This window comes from Pipistrellus kuhlii, unplaced genomic scaffold (genome assembly GCF_014108245.1).
Source record: "Pipistrellus kuhlii isolate mPipKuh1 unplaced genomic scaffold, mPipKuh1.p scaffold_m20_p_9, whole genome shotgun sequence".
Taxonomy (NCBI): Eukaryota; Metazoa; Chordata; class Mammalia; order Chiroptera; family Vespertilionidae; genus Pipistrellus; species Pipistrellus kuhlii.
In genome coordinates, this window is record NW_023425595.1 from 49,193,518 (window position 1) to 49,211,181 (window position 17,664).

General features: G+C 48.2%; 1 protein-coding gene across 1 annotated transcript; it reads right to left on the reverse strand.

The window, feature by feature from the left end:
* Positions 1 to 3,399: 3,399 nt before the first annotated feature.
* GPR83 (G protein-coupled receptor 83) lies at positions 3,400 to 17,622 on the reverse strand. The gene is made up of 4 exons (XM_036426718.2): positions 17,152 to 17,622; positions 11,732 to 11,857; positions 9,332 to 9,465; positions 3,400 to 6,089 (listed from the first exon to the last, which is right to left on the reverse strand). Exons 1-4 carry the CDS (start codon positions 17,521 to 17,523, stop codon positions 5,465 to 5,467), a joined length of 1,257 nt encoding a protein of 418 aa, XP_036282611.1. The 5' UTR covers positions 17,524 to 17,622; the 3' UTR covers positions 3,400 to 5,464.
* Between the last annotated feature and the right edge of the window lie 42 nt (positions 17,623 to 17,664).

Consider the following 17,664-nt stretch of genomic DNA (forward strand, 5'->3'; position numbering starts at 1 on the left):
ATTACCACTACCCACTTATTAGAATGCCCAAACTCTGAACCAATAGAGAATTTTAAAACTAAATAATGCAACCTCTGAAATCCATGCTCACCACTTCTCTTCACTTCTGTACAGGAAAATCTAGTCAGTACAATAAGACAAGGAAAAGATATGTAAGTCATATATATTAGAAAGAACAAAATTTATGTTTATTTGCAGATGACATGATATGTGCATAGAAAATCCTAACGAATCTACCAAAGCATATATACTAGAATGAAGTACTGATTTATCATGACTGCAGGATAAGATATATATTGGATCTACATGAAGGAATGAGAAATCCCAGAGTGACAGCCTAACAAATGCCCTTAGGATCTGGCAGAGGTAAGAAACTTTGATAAAACAGAAATTTAGGTGAGCGGAAGCACCTCAGCACAACTTCACATAATAAGAAAGAGCCGAGATTCCAGCTTCCCCCAGAGGGAAAGAAAACCTCTGGCGGACAAAACTGCTTTCTGAAGCCAGCCAGGCAGCCCTTCCTTAAAAGTGACCATGCCTGGGCTGACTACCTGTACTCTGCCAAGGACAGAAGCCTCAGCTCCCCAGAGACTAGGAAGGTTACGTAAGACATGAGGATTGGACTCTTCTGGTTTCAGTTTCAGGAGAGGCTAATTTTTTGGCTAGCAGGTGAACAACACAGAGAATGTAAAACGGACCCCAAACCATACCTTCTTTTCTTCAATCCCCAGCTAAATGAAGGATATAGAAAGGGCTTGGATTTGGAGGAGATGCATGGGGGGAAAAATCTTTGAAGAGAGCTGTTGCCTATTAATACTTCTTCCCCCACATCGATGAAAGGTGTGAGGTTCTATATTCTCCCTCTCAAACCTAAGCAAGGAGCCTGGGGCCTAGGGACACTGTGAACAGGTCCGGTTGGGTCTAGAGGAGCCTGTGAAGACACAGTGACGACATATAATGCTGTAACCTGGATAGGATTCTGTCACCATCCAGCACTTTGCCTCCATGAAACAGTAGCTTGTTCTCAGCAAGAAAGGCTACCAAACCTCAGAAAGAAGACTGAACCCCAGGGCTTTCTCACGTTCACCACCACTGTGGTTTGGTTTTCCCAAACACATCCAGCATTGGTTCCTTCCATCACCCCTCCTTGAAAAGAGAGAGAATGGTGGGGCAGGGGTTAGGGAGACAAGCCCACAGATGCCAAAGCAAGATGTTGACAACCTGATCCCACAGAAGTAGAAGCATCTTCGACCATCTTTACGCAACACTCTAAGACAGACATGATGCTCAAGACCTAATGTTCCCGATTCTCCCCCTTGCACACACTGGCCCTTCTCCCATTACCCTAGAACCGTGGTCAGCAAACTGCAGCTCGAGAGCCACATGCGGCTCTTTGGCCCCTTGAGTGTGGCTCTTCCACAAAATACCATGGCCTGGGTGAAGTCTATTTTGAAGAAGTGGCGTTAAAAGAAGTTTAAGTTTAAAAATATTTGGCTCTCAAAGGAAATTTCAATCATTGCACTGTTAATATTTGGCTCTGTTGACTAATGAGTTTGCCGATCACTACCCTAGAACCTATAGCTTGCAACAGCTCAGAGGTCACAGCCAGTCTGAAGCACTGAGGGTTTTGCTTTCTACCTGTGCTGAGGACCTCAGGCCTGGGCTGGCTGAGACTGCTGTTTTGTTTGCCTTGGCAACCTGCCATGGGCAGTCAAGCAGGGTCCCAGCATCTGGGCATCACTTGGGGCTTGTTGGAAGTCCTTCTCCCCAGAACGGAGCTCACAAAGCAGCATGAGGTCCTGTCATACTAGAACCAAGGTCTCATTGACCACAGAGCTGCAAAGGCTCTTGGGACCCACCTAGTCAAGCATTTCCCAAAGCGTGTAACTCAAGCACTGGTTTTTAGGACAGTGAATAGGTTTTACCCAAAAAGTGTCTCAAAATCAAGTTAATTTGTAAAATAATGAATTCAAAACATATTAAGATTCTTTTCTTAAAACCCAACCTCCAAGAAGGTAGAGTTTCTCCAATTCCTCTGTATGGTTCTTAGCTGAGCCTCGGTTTCCTTATCTGCAATGTAGAAATAACAATGCCCATCCTGGAGAATTGCTATAAAGGTGAATGAGATCATGAGCTCACAAAGGTCCAGTACTGCATCTCACATAACAGGTGTTCGCAAATCTTAGTTCCCTTCTCCTTTTCCTCTGCCTTCCATTTTTCTTTCAAAATTTCTCTTAGGCCCTGTAAATGACCCTCTGAACAACCTTCGGTGAAATTACTTGTTTTTAAAATATTTTTTATTGATTTCAAAGAGGAAGAAAGAAGAAGAGAGAAAAACATCAATGATGAGGGAGGATCATTGATTGGCTGTCTCCTGCACCCCCTCCCCAACTGGGGATCAAGCCCACATGCACCCTGACTGAAAACTGAACTGTGACCTCCTGGTTCATAGGTCAATGCTCAACCACTGAGCCATTCTGGTTGCACCTGTGAAATTATTTGAAACTGATTTCCACTCTGACCGGTTTGGCTAGGAGGATAGAGTGTCGGCCTGCAGACTGAAGGGTCCCAGGTTCGATACTGATCAAGGGCAGGTACCTTAGCTGTGGGCACATCCTCAGTAGGTGGTGTTCAGGAGTCAGCTGATCAATGTTTCTCTCTCACTGATGTTTCTAACTCTCTATCCTTCTCCCTTCCTCACTATAAAAAGTCAATAAAATATATATATTTTTTAAAAATGAAACTGATATCCTGGACTCTGGATGACATCGGGGTAATTATACATGCACTGAGAGCTCCTACTCAGCTCACCTGGTAGGAATACAGTAATCAGGACACACTGCAAGTGAAAGTCCCACTCTCGGGTCTTGAGTGGCAGCTTCACCTCCTCTTGATTCACCAAGACGGAGCCCCAAGTTAAAAAAACAACACAGCAGAGACCTGACTGGTTTGGCTCAGTGGATAGACTGTCAGCTTGTGGACTGAAGGGTCCCAGGTTTGATTCCGGTCAGGGGCATGTACCTTGGTTGCAGGCATATCCCTAGTAGGGGATGTGCAGGAGGCAGCTGATTGATGTTTCTCATCGATAAGAGTTTCTAACTCTCTATCCCTCTCCCTTTCTCTCTGTAAAAAAAATCAATAAAATACATTTTAAAAACAAACACAGCATAGATTCATAATCACAGGAGAGTGAACTTGGCAGCAGCTCAGTGGAAGCAGCTCTAGACTGAAAATCAGAGGTTCTTAACTGGCTGTTCACCACCTCAGGTCTGCACTTCCTCGGCTGTTAGACACAGGGGTGTGGCGGGTGATCTCCACGCACTCTTCACCTAATCCATGTGGCTCCCCATTTTAAAGGTTACTCACTGTGGTCTAATCATAAGTCCGAGAAGCACAGTCCACACACCCAAAGTTATTTTATTAAGAATGGAGCAATTTACACTAAAATAGAGCACAGTAGAAAGACAAAAGTTTTACAAATTTCACATTCACAATACAATCCACTTTTTGCTCTGAGGCATGTAGGGAACATAGGGAGGGGGACAGACAAGGTACAGGCAGAAGACACAGACCTAATGGACCAACAGTGAGTCCTTCCCCAAAAAAGAGCTGCTCTGGGACTCGACCGTATTTCTAGATGCTCTGGGAGAGAGAGAGGCAAAGTTCAGGGACACGGTGGCCCTGCTGCCCATTCTCTCTCTGGTTCGCAGAATTTCCATGGCAACATTAAGCTACTTCTCAATGCTACAGATACAACAGGCACAGACATGAGAGCCATTTGGCCAGAAAAACCCATCTGGGGATCCCTCTGGGTTCAGACAGCTCTCTCTGCTCTATTAAAGTCACTTTCTTACCCACTCTTCAAAAGATGATTTTTCCAAAACTTTAGATCCTGAAAAGTATCAAACTTCCTCATAAATAGAACAGTATAACAAAGTCATTCTAGGAAGCAAGTAATAGGACCAAGTTCGGTTTCCATTAACAGCCACATGAGATCTAAGTGAACCTTGGATAAACCCCTTCTCCCCAAACCTGAGTTTTCCACTCTGCTCCATAACCATGCTTTGCTTTCTGGTGCTAGAAAGAAAGCCAAAACCGGTGAGAGTGGCAACCCAGGACCCAGATGTCAGGCTGGTGAATTAAGCTCTTTTCTGCCTAAATCGTCTTTTAGATAGAAGGTGATGAAACACTCAGTCTCTGGAATGAGGTTTCTCTGGCAGGTTGAGTCCTTAAGGATCATCAGGGCGCACAGGTTTCTGTAAATGATGCATAAACTGCCAGGGTGACGCTGACAATGAAGGAAATAAAGAAGCTTTATTATTTAGGCAGCACAGAGAAATGGCCTCTCGAGATAGATTGGGGGGTAGGGTGTCTAACAATGATTTCCAGCATGTTGGAAAGTCTGCTCCCTCATCTCCTGTGAAAGCAGAATGAGACTTTCCATCTCCTGTTCTGTGTGATTCCAGGAGAGAAGGAATTATGGCTCGTGGATGAGCTTTGTTCCCAGCTCATCACAATGGCCATCATCTGAAAAGTTACTTCAGCCAGGCCCCCCTCACCACTGATGACAGAGGAAGGCAGTCTGTCTGCTCTGTGACAGTCTCCTCCTTGAGTTTCTCTCCCACCTCGTCTTCCAACTCTTCTGTAAGTGGTGGACACTGTTCCTGGGAGAAAGGCTCAAGAGTTCTCTGCTGCACCCATTTCTTTCTTATCTCTGCATGGAAAAGTGCAGATCATAATGAAATGAATCGCACTCAGGCACACAAGAAAAAGTTGCAAATAAATCCACAACTAGTAGTTTATCACACGTTGGGAGAAGGGGTGATTTTCATTTTCATCTTTGTGCTTTTCTGAATTTTCCAATAATAATTTTTGTTGTTTTAAGAAACCAAATTGGTCCTTTCTTTTCAAATATCAGGCCAGGCCACCATGGAATTGTGATCCATCCTGGTCCCATGACTTCAGAAAGCGAGGCGTGAAAACACCAATGCCAACTCTGGTTCGCTAACCCTGCACTGTGCAATGAGCTTCTTCAAGCACAGCTCTGTGCCTCTGGGTTAGCCACACCCAAATGTGGCTCAGGTGTCCTTAAGGATGCTTAGTGGCAGGGAGGGCGGGAAGGCAGCCGCCCGACAGTTGGAGGCAGTTGACTGATTCAGCCTCCATCTGGGCTGAAGTTGTCTTGTTCTCTGGCTCAGGAACCAGGGTGATATTCCTCACAGCATTTCTTAGACAGAAATTCCCAAACATATGTCTAGTTGGTAGGTGCCTTTTAGTCTTCACATCAAATGTGGCCAGTTAGCTTCCTAGGAACCCAAGAGTCCTACGGCTTCTGCAGGAACTTGTTTCCAGCATGGTGAAGGCCATGTGTGAGAGGACAGGTTCTTTTCCAGGCTCTGTCCTCAGGCCCTCTCCCAATCTCCACTTAGACAGAGCCCTCCCCTCTGACTCTTCCCACCCACCTCTAACTCATCGCCACAATGGGCTCCACAGACAACAGGTCTGTCTTCCCAGACTGGAGTTGGGGGGAGGGCAGGAGGTTGTTGGCTAGTGTAGCCCTCCGCCCCTTGCCTTTCTCTGTCCACGCCATCCTGAAGGAAGGGACTGGAGAGGGTGGCCTCTCCTCCTGAGGCTTGGGTGGCCTCTGGCACATGCTTAGTAACGCCTTCAGCTCCACCCTGAAGTTCTCATTAAGCCAGCAGTAGATGAAGGGGTTGTAGCAGGTGCTGCTCATGGCAAACCAATGGAAGGCGAAGTAGAGGGCATTGTTGGTCTGGATGACCTTGCTGGACAGGAGGAGGACGTAGCAGTTGAGGGGGAACCAGCAGAGGGCAAAGAGGACCACCACCAGCATCAGCATCTTGATCGTCTTCTTCTTCTTGCGCCGCAGGGCCAGGTACTGCTCCGTGGTCACGTCGCCGATTGTGTTGCCCAACCACAGCTTCTTGGCCACACGGGCATAGGCTACTGAGATGATGAGGAGGGGTAGGATATAAAGCAGAATGAAGGTGGCCAAGTCCAGGTACTTCCAGAAGAGGTCAGCAGGCTCAGGAAAGTCTGGCAGACATAGGGAGCGAACACTGTCTTCACTGGGGGCAAGGGGAGAGAGAGACACAGAGAGACAGAAAGAAGGAAAGTGTGCAATTATTCTGGAAAGGCCTCGGACCAAGAAGCACTAGCCTGCTGGTACATCCATCTGTTATAGCATTTTTAATGTGCCAGCCTAATTATCTGATTACATTTCCGACTTTCCCACTAGGCTGGGAGTTCTAGGAATATACCTGGATCTCTCTGTGTCCTCTTAACTTCGCATTTTTCCTAGCTCATAATAGAGACCCAATAAATATCTATTAAATGAGTGAATGCAACACTGGTGGTCCTCATTTTAGACCTAACTCATCCTGGGAGCACAGTGTATTCAGAAGTTCTCCATTGTACTACCTATTGCCATTCCAGAAGGGAACTAAGGAATGGGCCAAAGCCATGATGGGTCTTGATACTATGAGTGGAAATCCCAGAATCACATACCGGTAATTTTCTATGGAATCTCCCAGTCTTCTTCAAACTTTTTAGGAATATCCATGTGCATTGAAAAATCTAGAGCTACTGTGTTAAAGATGATGACCTGCTGAATAAGGAGGCATAAGCCACTCACATGGGAGCACCAGACAGCTCTCTAGGTATCCAAGCTCCCACTTTGGGAAAGTGAAAACCATAGGACCATTCTGAAGGCACTATTTCAATATAGTCACACAAAGGAAGTCAAGTCATAAGATTTATTGCTTACAAATCTCAGAACAGAGGTGCAGTGAGCTGGAGGAAGGGCAGTCCTCCATCCCAAGTCATCAGTGAGCAGGAGACAGAGAGCAGAGTAGCAAGCACCTATTACTTATTGTAAGGTGGCTGAGGCAGTGGCCACTAATTTTTTGCAGGCTCAACTCTGAGAGGTCATATGAAAAGGTGCCCCAAACTTCTGGTCAAGATGGTGGCATAGGTAAACACGGTACTTGTCTTCTCCCAAAACCACATAAAAAATACAACTACACTACAGAACAACCATCATTCAGAGCTGCCTGAAAGCAAACTAAATAGAACTCCTAAAACTACAAAATTAAAGAAGCCATATCAAGTCTGGAAGAAGGGGCAGAGGTGTGGAAGGCCTGGTCTCACACCCATGTGTGTCAGATAAAAATCAGGAGGGGTATCTGGGCTGTGGAGGTCCTCTCTGAGAAGCTAGGGGTCCCAGGCCCACACCAGGTCCCCCAGCTCAGGGTTCTAGTGCCAGGAAGAGAAGTACCCATAACTTCTGGCTATAAATACCAGTGTGCATCAAGGAGGGAGACTGAGGCTCCTGAAGTCCCACACAGTTCCTCTTAAAAAGCCTGTGCATGAACTTATTTGGACTTACTCCACCCAACTTTTGGGCCCACCAGGCTGTTTCCAGGGCTTTACCATGGAATGGCCTGTCTTGGTTCAGGCTTCAGATTTTCCTAAAATCTGTCAAACAAGCAGCATCTGGCTTCAGCAAGTCCAATACCTCTCACTAAATGGCAGCAGCTTGGTCTTGCCTGGGCACCTCCAATCCCAGCACAAGAAGCAGCCATCTGCAGATTGTTTTGTAGCTTATGCCTAGTGGCCTCGGGCAGAACACAGGCAGTGGCTGACCTTGGCCTACACCTCCCAGGAGGCCCCATATCCAGCACACCCACTAACAGCTTCAGACCACGTCAAAGCACCATCACCCAACCACTTTCACAAGGGACACACTCAAGGGGTGGACTCAGTGACTAGCAGAGCCCCGCTGAAGTAAGTCTTACTCTATGTGGTGTGTTCCTGCACAGATGATCCTCCAAGGCGGTTGGAGGTCAGTGGTCACAGTCAGTCCTCGCAGCTGATCCATATCTAAATGTCCAGACTCAGTGTGACAGAGTTGTCAGACTGTAAAATATCTAGGCAGCAACTCAAAATGGCTATTTTCTCATCACACTTTGTGGCTTGTTGCTCTTATTATATATGCCAGTGGTCATCACTAGTCAAAGAGAGAACTCTCTTTGCTTTTGTTAGAAGAAGAAAACAAACAAACAAACAAACAAAAAACAGCCCTCAATGTGTGAAGGCAGATGGGAAGTCTGAGCGCTGAGGGGTCTGGGCATGTGACTCACTCTAATATCCCAGCATTCTGGAGGGAGCCTTTTAAGTTGGTCAAAATCAGCCTTCAGAGTTTGCTCTCTTGACTCTGCATATGTCACCGAAGTGTGACAGCACATGACTACTCTAGGACATGCCAGCACTGCACCCCCTAGATCCTCTTAGATCCCCTTTACCTGTCTAGAGTGCCAGACCCCCAGCTCCTGCTTGCCCCCTAAGAAACAGATGGCTCCTATGACCTTCCTAGGTGCCTAGGCCTACCCAGAACTGCTGAAGACACTTCTTACAGATCCATTAAGATCCAGATGTGCCTAGGAGTTTCTGTTTTTCCAAGGGAGGTCTAGAATAAGAAAACCCTGCTCCAGTTGCATCAAGGCTGGCAAACTCTGTGTTCCCAGAAGTCCCTGTGGAGCAGGCTATATCTTCCCCTCAAATCCCACCCTTCCTCAAGCTCTCCCATTTGCTGCCATGCCTAACGGGGTCTGTTTCTGAGGAACTTCATGTAAAACAATTATGAACTGACAAAAATCACTCCAAGCCTATTCATTCATTCACTCACTCATTCAGTAAATAGCTGTTGAGGGCGTGTTATGTGGAAACAGTAAGTTAGGTGCTAGGGACACCAAGGTAGCAAAATAAAAAATGGGGCCGGCTCTCCACAACCTTATACTCTAGTGGGGGTGATCGCCTTTATAAACTAGTAGCACAGACAAGTGGTTACATTTTAAACACTGAGTGCTTTGAAAGGAATTCTCCTTCCATGAGAGCCTATGGCAAAGAAACCTGAACGGGTTTGTAGGTTGTGCAAGAGAATTTAAACAACACTGTTTAAACAAGGCCTGGGTGACTTAAGCTCAGTCTCTGAGAGTACATGCTCCCAGGGACAGAAGCTAATCAATACTGCATTGGCCTTATAAACTGGACAGAGAATAAGGAGGAAGCTGAAGGAAAGATGAGAAACAGCAAAAATAAATTAATAGGTAGGTAGGTAGGTAGATTGATTGATTGATTGATTGATTGATTTAAAAATGCAGAGGATAGGCACAGGTCTGGAAACAAAAGGATGTGAGAGAGGCAGAGAGAATGGCTCTGGCTCCCTCTGGGTGGGCGGTACTGGTACTGGTAACTTCCCTATGGCAAAGTCCTCTGAGTCCCCAGGCTGCTCCTTACTGGTTAATCTCACCTGTACTTGAAGGTAAATAATTTCTGGCAGATAGCATGTGGGAGTGAAAAGAAGGTAGCCATGGTCCAGATGACTGCGATGTAGATGACACCTTTTGTGATGGAGATCCGGGGTTTCAATGGATGCATAATGACCTGGAAAACAAGCAAACTGCATCACTGGCTGAAGAAGTTTAGAAACAAATGAGAAATCCAGATGACATGGCTCACTCGTCACAATAAAGCTCATAGGTCCTATTTTTAAAGTAAAGCACCCATTGATTCCTTACTGAGCCCCTGAGCTACACCAACCCACAACCCACCTCCAGGGGTAGGAAGAGGGTGTCACCTGGACTCAGAGTCTCCAGGCAGTAATGAAAGTCTTCTGTGGCAGGACAGGGTGCAGTGAAAAGATGGGGAGGGTGAGAGATGGGTCTGTGTTTAGGACACGCACAGGCCCACAGCAAGACTGGCAGAGGAACAAGCCAGGCCAGCCTCCACCTCAGCTTCTGACCTCATCACCCCATGATTCCAAGCCCCTTGGGCTACAAAGGGCTCTGAGGGTGACAGCTGTGGAGAGGAGACTCCCACCACCTATCATGTGAAGCTGTACTGACATTGGCTTGGGGGGTTCATGGCTCTATTTATAGAGTCATTACTAAAATGTCTCTCTCAGGTCTATAATAAAGCCAGGATTATAGGCTGAAACGCATCTTGAAATTGCTACTGTATGCCAACTGATTCTCCTAAAAGGTTTAAATACACACAGGTATTTAGCAGCATCCTCATTTTAAGGCTAGAATCATTATGTCTTGAAAGAGGCAGCTTGGAGTAGGTGAGTCCAGGATCGAGGGGATAGGTCATAAAGAGCTGCCACCACCTCAGGAGCCCATCCCAAGACACGCTGGACATTCTGGCTGTGTCCTCCCAAATTTTTGTCCCAACATTTTCAAGGTTTTATAGGAGACGGTGACTAGGCTTTAGATAGAAGCGGCCCAGTACATCTCCACTCTGGACTTAGTCACCTTTGCCCCTCACACTCCGTTGATCGAGTTGCTGAAGGGATTAAAAGCCTAGGCCAGAGGCCCCAGACACTGCTCAAGACTCTGCTGGCTTTGGGACAGGGCCTGCCCCCTGTCTGGGTATATGTCAGAGCAACATGGTCAATGTGGGCAAGACTCCCTCCCTGTTCCTCAAACCCACCTTTATCCAAGGGGCAACTCTCAGTTAGCTGTGTTAAGTGGGATAAGCATAGCCCAGGCAAAGGTGACCCAGAGTCCTTCTTGTTGAATTAGGGGAGAAGGTTAAGAAAAGAAAGGAAACATTTGTGTGCAACCTTTTCACGCTTTGCACCAAAGCATCTGCAACATAAATGTCAAAATGATGGCATCGCAGGGATAAAGAGATCTCAAAGTCTGCCACATCCAATTCCCTGTCAGATGCATGAATCTCCTCTGAACATCCCTATCAGACTTCGCTTAAATATGGCTGGGACATGGAAACTCCTACCTCCCCAGGCAGCTGTGTGTATCTTCAAACAGTTCCATTAGCCACTTCTTCATCATATTAAGCTGCACCTTTACACCTGCATCTTGAAGACTCCCGTCTCTTAGTCCTATGGCACCTCTTGGAGCTACTCAGCATAAATTCTACCTCTTTTTGCCCTGGTGGCCCTATGACATTGGCCTTGCAGGTGGCCTTGAGTCTTCTAGAGCAGGGTGGATGGTGATCAGAGAATGTGCTTGGAGCCAAAAGACTTCAGTCTAATCCTAGCTTCATTTTTCACCAGGCATTTGATCTTGGAAAAGTTATGTAAGCACTTTCTGAGCCTCTATTCCTTGATTCAGCAAACACCCAAGTATGCAACATGGGTTCGCTGAGTTAGTGTAAGACGCCTGCCGTGGAACCATCCTCCCCCAGGATAGACACCCGGATCCTCTTCAGTTCCCTTCACCACACCCACCCATGTGTGTCTGCTGAAGCAGGACAGTGAACAGGACCTTCCTGTCCCACCCCAATGCCTGCTCTGGCCCCTGCACACCCTAGTTTGCCTTCCTCGTCAACAGCTTGGGCAAGCGAATGTCCAACTCCCAGCCAGGAGCCTTATTTCCGTCCTACAGTTATTTGTCCCTCTCTTTCCATCTGTGACTTCCCAGGTTTGCTTTTCAGTAAAGCAAAATCATTAACTTCTGAGACACAAAACACTAGCAGCGAGTCTTCGCTGGGACCACAGATGGGGAAGAACTTTCCGCAGCACCTAGTACAAAGGGATTAATCTACCCAATCTAAGCGTTCATATTACTCAGTAAGACAAATGCATTCATGGGAAAATGGGCTCAAGTACTGTTTAAGGGTCTCACATCCCCTCTGGAAAACAAAGGCAGAGAGGGGAGGACAGGGTGCTGGGGGCAGGCGCCCTCACCTGGTGGCGGTTCACGGCAATGGCTGTCAGCGTCAGGACAGAGACGTGCAGGGAGCAGTACTGGGCGAAGCGGCTGACATGGCACATGCCTTTCCCGAACACCCACGTGCTGTTCACGAAGCGGACCTGGAGACAAGGCCGCAGAGGTCAGGAGACAGATAGACCTTGACCCTGACACACCCACCCTGGCCCCGGCCCTGTGGTCTCTAAGGAGCTTCCCCTGGCAGGCCTCTTCCTGCTCCTCCGTCTCCACTCTTCACAGCAGAACTGTGGGTCACACATGATCCTCTCTAGTGAGGCTCACTGTCGATCATTCAGGTAAACAGCCTCTGATCATGCTGCTGGGGCCAGGCCCTGTTAGGTGTCAGCAGAGTATAGGAAGGACATGGGCTTTGGGCTTCAGCTCCAAGGTCATGGCCCTGCTGGAATCTGCTATTATCTCACACCTGGATCCGTACAGCTTCATCCCAGCTTTCCTTGTCCTCCTCCAGTCTTGTCCCCTTGTGACGCAGCCTTCCTGCCTCTGCTAGTTTCTGGTTGTGTGACCTTGAGCTAGGTATGGAATCCCTGCACCTCAGTTTGCTCATTTGTAAAAAAAAAAAAATATATATATATAAAGGCTTAAAAATCTCTACTTTGCAGACTTATGTAAGGATTAAGTGTTTTAAAAATTTACAAAGGGTGCGACACAATGTCTAGCACATTGCTAGAAATATATTATTAAAAATGAATAATAGCTATTTTCACAATTACAATAAAATTAATTCCTGGCCCATATGAGTTCAGAATAATGAGGAAGACACAACTGAAAAGTCACAACATCGTTTGTGGGCTGTGCTCTCCGATGTTGGCTAAGCAGGCCTTGCAAATCCATCACTTGGGAAGGAGAGCCAGGGACCTGAAGAGGTGTGGGCAGGGGCAGGGGCAGGGAGGGATGTGGGGGGGAAAGGGAAGAAAGGAAGCTTCCAGGGCAATGTAGTCTTTAGGAGCCGGCCTAGGCCCCATCCCAGTGCTGGAGCAGCTCCTGTGAGTAATGGCCCATGCCTGAGAGAGGTCAAGCATTGATTCTGATAAAGGAGCTTCCAGTCTGGGCAAAGGAGGACTCAGGTACCTCAGATGAAAAGCAGAAAGTTTTTACTATACTTGATTTTAGCCAAAAGGCCGAGAAGCATTAAAAGCAGAAAGTTTTGCCAAAACCGGTTTGGCTCAGTGGATAGAGCATCGGTCTGTGGACTGAAGGGTCCCAGGTTTGATTCCGGTCAAGGGCATGTACATTGGTTGTGGGCACATCCTCGGCAGGGGGTGCAGGAGGCAGCTGGTCGATGTTTCTCTCTCATCAACATTTCAAGCTCTCTATCCCTCTCCCTTCCTCTCTGTGGAAAATCAATAAAAAATAAAAATAAAAGCAGAAAGTTTTTAACACCCTGCAGAAGGCTCAAGCAAAGGGCACTGGGGCCACTAGGCAGGGTAGGAGTTGGGTAAATAGAGCAGGTCAGCCCAACAGATAGAATAGTGTGTTTACAGCAGGGTAATTGCCACTTACAGCTGTCACCTTGGGCAATGCACTGTGGTCCTATGAGTCTCACTTTCATCATTGACAAAATGGGGCTAACCCTTTTCACATGGTTGCTATGAAAGCCAAACAAGAGATATTATATATAAAGTGGGTACAAAAGCGTTTAGTCCATAGCAAGTATTTAACACTGCTAACTCTCATTATGATGACTGAGACATTTGAGATAAACTTTAAATAATAGGTAGGGCCCAGCTAATTTGTTGAGCATCAACCTATGAACCAAGGGTTCGATTCCCGGTCAGGTCAGGTTGTGGGCTTGATCCCCAGTGTGGGGCATACAGGAGGCAGCTGATCAATAATTCTCTTATCATTGATGTTTCTATCTTTCTCCCTCTCCCTTCTTCTCTGAAGTCTATATTTTTTTTTTTTTTTTTTTTTTTTTTTTTTTTTTTTTTTTAAGGAACAGGTAGAATTTGCACATGTGGAGATAAAAACAAAGAATCTGGCTCTGGATTAGAAATCTCAGGACCTGTTTGGGAAATAAAGGATGGAATGGTATTGGCTAGAGACCGTGGAAGAGTCATGCGGAACATGTCGGGCCAGATCACAAAGCTGGGCGAGCAGATCATGGACTTGACTATCTTTGGAATGGGCAGGGAGAAGCAACTTGAGGCCTTGAACAGCCCATTAACATTACAGAGCCAGGAATCTTTAGCTATGCCTACTTCTCACCTGCCACATTCAGTGCAAAGCCAGCCAATGCTACCTCTAAATAGTTTTCAACCCATTTCCTCCTCTTCAGTCCAAAGACTATGGCTCTAATGGAGTCTCCCATCATCCCTCACCTGCACTGTTACAGCCTCCTGTCCGCTTTCCTTGTCCTCCGGTCTTGTCCTTTGTACCTCAGCCTTCATGCTGTTGACAGCATTTTTCTTAAACCAGGTTGTTACCTTCCTGCTTAGTGTTGGGAGCCATCAGAGTTGAGACAAGCAACTCAGTCTTAAGAAAATAGAATTAAGTTTCTTCTAGCAGAAGTTATGCAGTGCCCTGAGGGTTTGGCCAGAAGATAAGATTAACCTGCCGCTTAGCATCTTCGCAACTTCCCCTTCCTGATCCTCCCCACCCCCCCCCCCCCCCCCCCTAGATAGCCCAGCCTTGGAATGTTACACCGCCCTGGCAGTTAGCCAATCCTGTGTTGCCAGATACCTTACCACCTTGCCACTCAGTGCCTAAACCAATTATACACTGCCAAAGACCCCTCTGCATAGGCAACCCTGCCCCCCTTTGTTTCTGCTGTATATATACAGCCATTTCAAAGAATAAAGTCGAGGCTTGATCAGAACCTTGTCTTGCCTCCATTCTTCCGTGTACCTTGTTGTTTCATTCTCTTAGGTGGTTCCTGCGTACCCCCGTTGTTGCCCTGCGGGTCGGGACAGCTTAGAATCATCATGGCCCTGAAGACAGTGCCAGATGCCTCATGAGTATCCAGGCCCATTGACAGCCTGTGCCCAGCCTTCCTTTCTGGCCCTGCTTCTCTCCTGCCCCGCTGGCTCCTTCACTGGGCTTCCTGCCTCCACTGCTCCAGCTACACTGAGCCACACAATGGTCCCTCAAAGCAACATGAACTTGGATGGCTTTGTTCCTCCAGGTCCCTCTGTCCGCACTGAGCATTCATTCTGACCTGGGAAATTCCAACACATTCTGGCCCCTTTGAAATGTCATGTTCTTTGTAAACTATCCTTGGGCCTTCTCATGGGACTCTGGCAGGTCAGAATGAATGACTCCCTCCCTCACGGCTCCACCATCCCCTGCATCTCTACCATGGCAACTGTAAGTGATTGTTCTCCCACTGACCAGAGCTACACTTGAAGCTGATATTGGATGCAATGAGGATAAGAAAGAGAGACCGCAGAGGAAGGCTACTGACAGCAACCAGCCTGCAGACGACATCTTACCTAGTGGAGGAGCCTGGCTGAAGTCTTAGAAGACCCTCCCTTTACCTTCTCACTCTCCCTGGCTGCCAGCACCTTGGACGCTGTGATAGGAGTTTGGACTGGGACAGGTACATGGGTCAGGTTGAAGGCCACGCAGCTTTAAATCAATCTGGAAGTGGTGCTGGGTTCTCATGACCTTGCGATGGCCTTCTCACAGGACATCCTCTTGGCTGCAGCCTGGCCTGGGTCCTGTGGCCTCCCTCCCCACCCACCTCATTTCTGTAGCAGATCTCACCGTGCATTCTACTCTGAGCAGCAGCACAAAGCTGTGCCCTGGGACCCTCCAGTTCCCACCCTGGGTAGCCCAGCCTAACCCCAACATTGCAGATTGTCAGGTCAGAAACCAAGGGGGGAGTCAAGGGGAGACAGAGACTCTCCTGGCTTCAGGGCAGCAGAGGGGGGTATAGTGGGAGGGGAGCAGGGGTATTTGTTAGACCCCTTGCCCTTGGTTAGTGCCTAGAGGACCCTGAGTGGCCAGGAGTCCTTCAGACATAGCTGGAAGGACAGGAAAAGCCCACGGTTTGGAGTAGTGTAGCCTAACATGGCCCAAGAGTGCCCCCTTCCCCCACGCCTGGGTGGGTGGCTTAGTGGACAGAACTCTGGGCTTTAATCAGGGAAGGAATTCTCATCTTGGCTCTGCCATTTACTAGCAAAGTGACCTTGGACAGGGGATTGACTATCTCAATACCTTCATTTCTTCATCTGTAACATGTGAGTAATGTTCCCATAAGTGAGGACAAAGAATGTACTTTTAATGTGACAAAGAGAAACGACGAGATACAGAGAGATATGAACAGACACTGCTTGGGTAATAGCTCAAATTCTACAATTTGTTATTCTACAAGTTAGGGGGCCAATGTTCACTGGTGCTACAGAAACCTAAGCTTATCTGTCATTACGATCGATCAGGCAAAGCCCTCCTAGTCTTAAATCATCCACAAGCACCACACTCCCAAGTCACAGAGGGGCAGAAACGACACCACCAACACTGATCAGCCAAGGCTTGGGGAGGAGGCTCACCTGCTTCCCTGTGCAGATGCCCCAGCCCTGGGCCCAACCTCTTCCCCAACACAGACTTCATGCGCTGCCTTACTGTCAAAGCACAGGAGGGAAATGCAATTTAAATAGTGGTCTAGGTAAAGGTGCACTTAAGGTTCCATTACCAATTAGCAATTGTTTGACATTTCCCCTGTGGCACAACGCAGCATCCCAAGAGAGGTGTATATAATTGGCTTCACTTTGGGGATCGGAATGGGGAAGGAGGGGAGTAAGGAGTAAGGATGGTGGTGGAGGTGGTGGGTAGTAGTGGGGGTTGGAGGGTAACGGAACAATCTTTGCTGACATTTCAAGGGACTTTGATTTACTGCTCAATTATCAAACAAGCTCATGCTCAGTGGCATTAAAATTAAGTAGAAGATGCTCATTCATTCAAAACTGACTGCAAGACACTAAAATCATTATCCCAAGACCACCAGCAGCTGCAGAAGCTCTGGGTTAGAAGGTGTATGGGGGATGGGGGCGAACACAACCCAACCAGAAGAGTAAGAGAGAAAGGTAATGGGGGGTGGGGGAGGTTTTGCAAACGGGTCCACAGAAAGAGTCACAAGAGGAGAAATGATGAGACTCAGAGAGACAGAAGGCTTCAAGAGACACAGACAGAAAGACAGAGACTGGCGAAAAGACCAAGAAAGAGGTGGGAAAACAGGAGAGGTGAGAAATTAGAGATGAGAGAGCAAGAGAGGAAAAGAGACTAACAGATGAAGACAGGAAGACGGGCGGCAGAGGGAGGGAAGGTGAAGGAGGGAAGGAGGGAAGGTGGAGGAGGGAAGGAGAGAGGGAGAGAGATGAGGAGCGAAACAGTGGCGAGTGGAGGGTGGGCAACAGGACGGGGCGAGGAGAGGAGGGCTTACCAGCGTGAAGGGGGTGTTCAGGAGCGTGATCATCAGGTCGGCCACGGCCAGGTTGACGATGAAGAGGCTGGTGGCCGAGTGCATCCGCTGGTTCTTGAAGATGACATGACAGACCAGCACGTTGCCGAAGAGCGAGAAGACGATGATGAGGGAGTAAGCCGCGATGAGCAGCGCTTTCACCGTGGGGTTCTGGGACTCGGCCCCGTAGCGCCGGCCGCCCACAAAGTTTTGCCAGTCGGAGAAGGTGTAGTTGTTCCAGAAGAAGCGCGAGGCGTTGGGCGCGGCCAGGGTGGCGTTGGGCGCGGCCGGGGTGGTCCGCTCCGTGGACCCCGCCACGGGGAGGAGGAGGAGCAGCGCCCAGCGCGGGACCATCTTTGCCGAAGCCTCCGCGCCCGGGACCGCGCCGTCCGGAGGTCCCCGCGGGGCTACTGGCGGGCGGGGCGCGGGGAGGCGCGCGCGGGGCGGTCCGGAGAGGGACCCCCGGGGCTCGCCGAGCCCGGCGGGTCGGGGTGG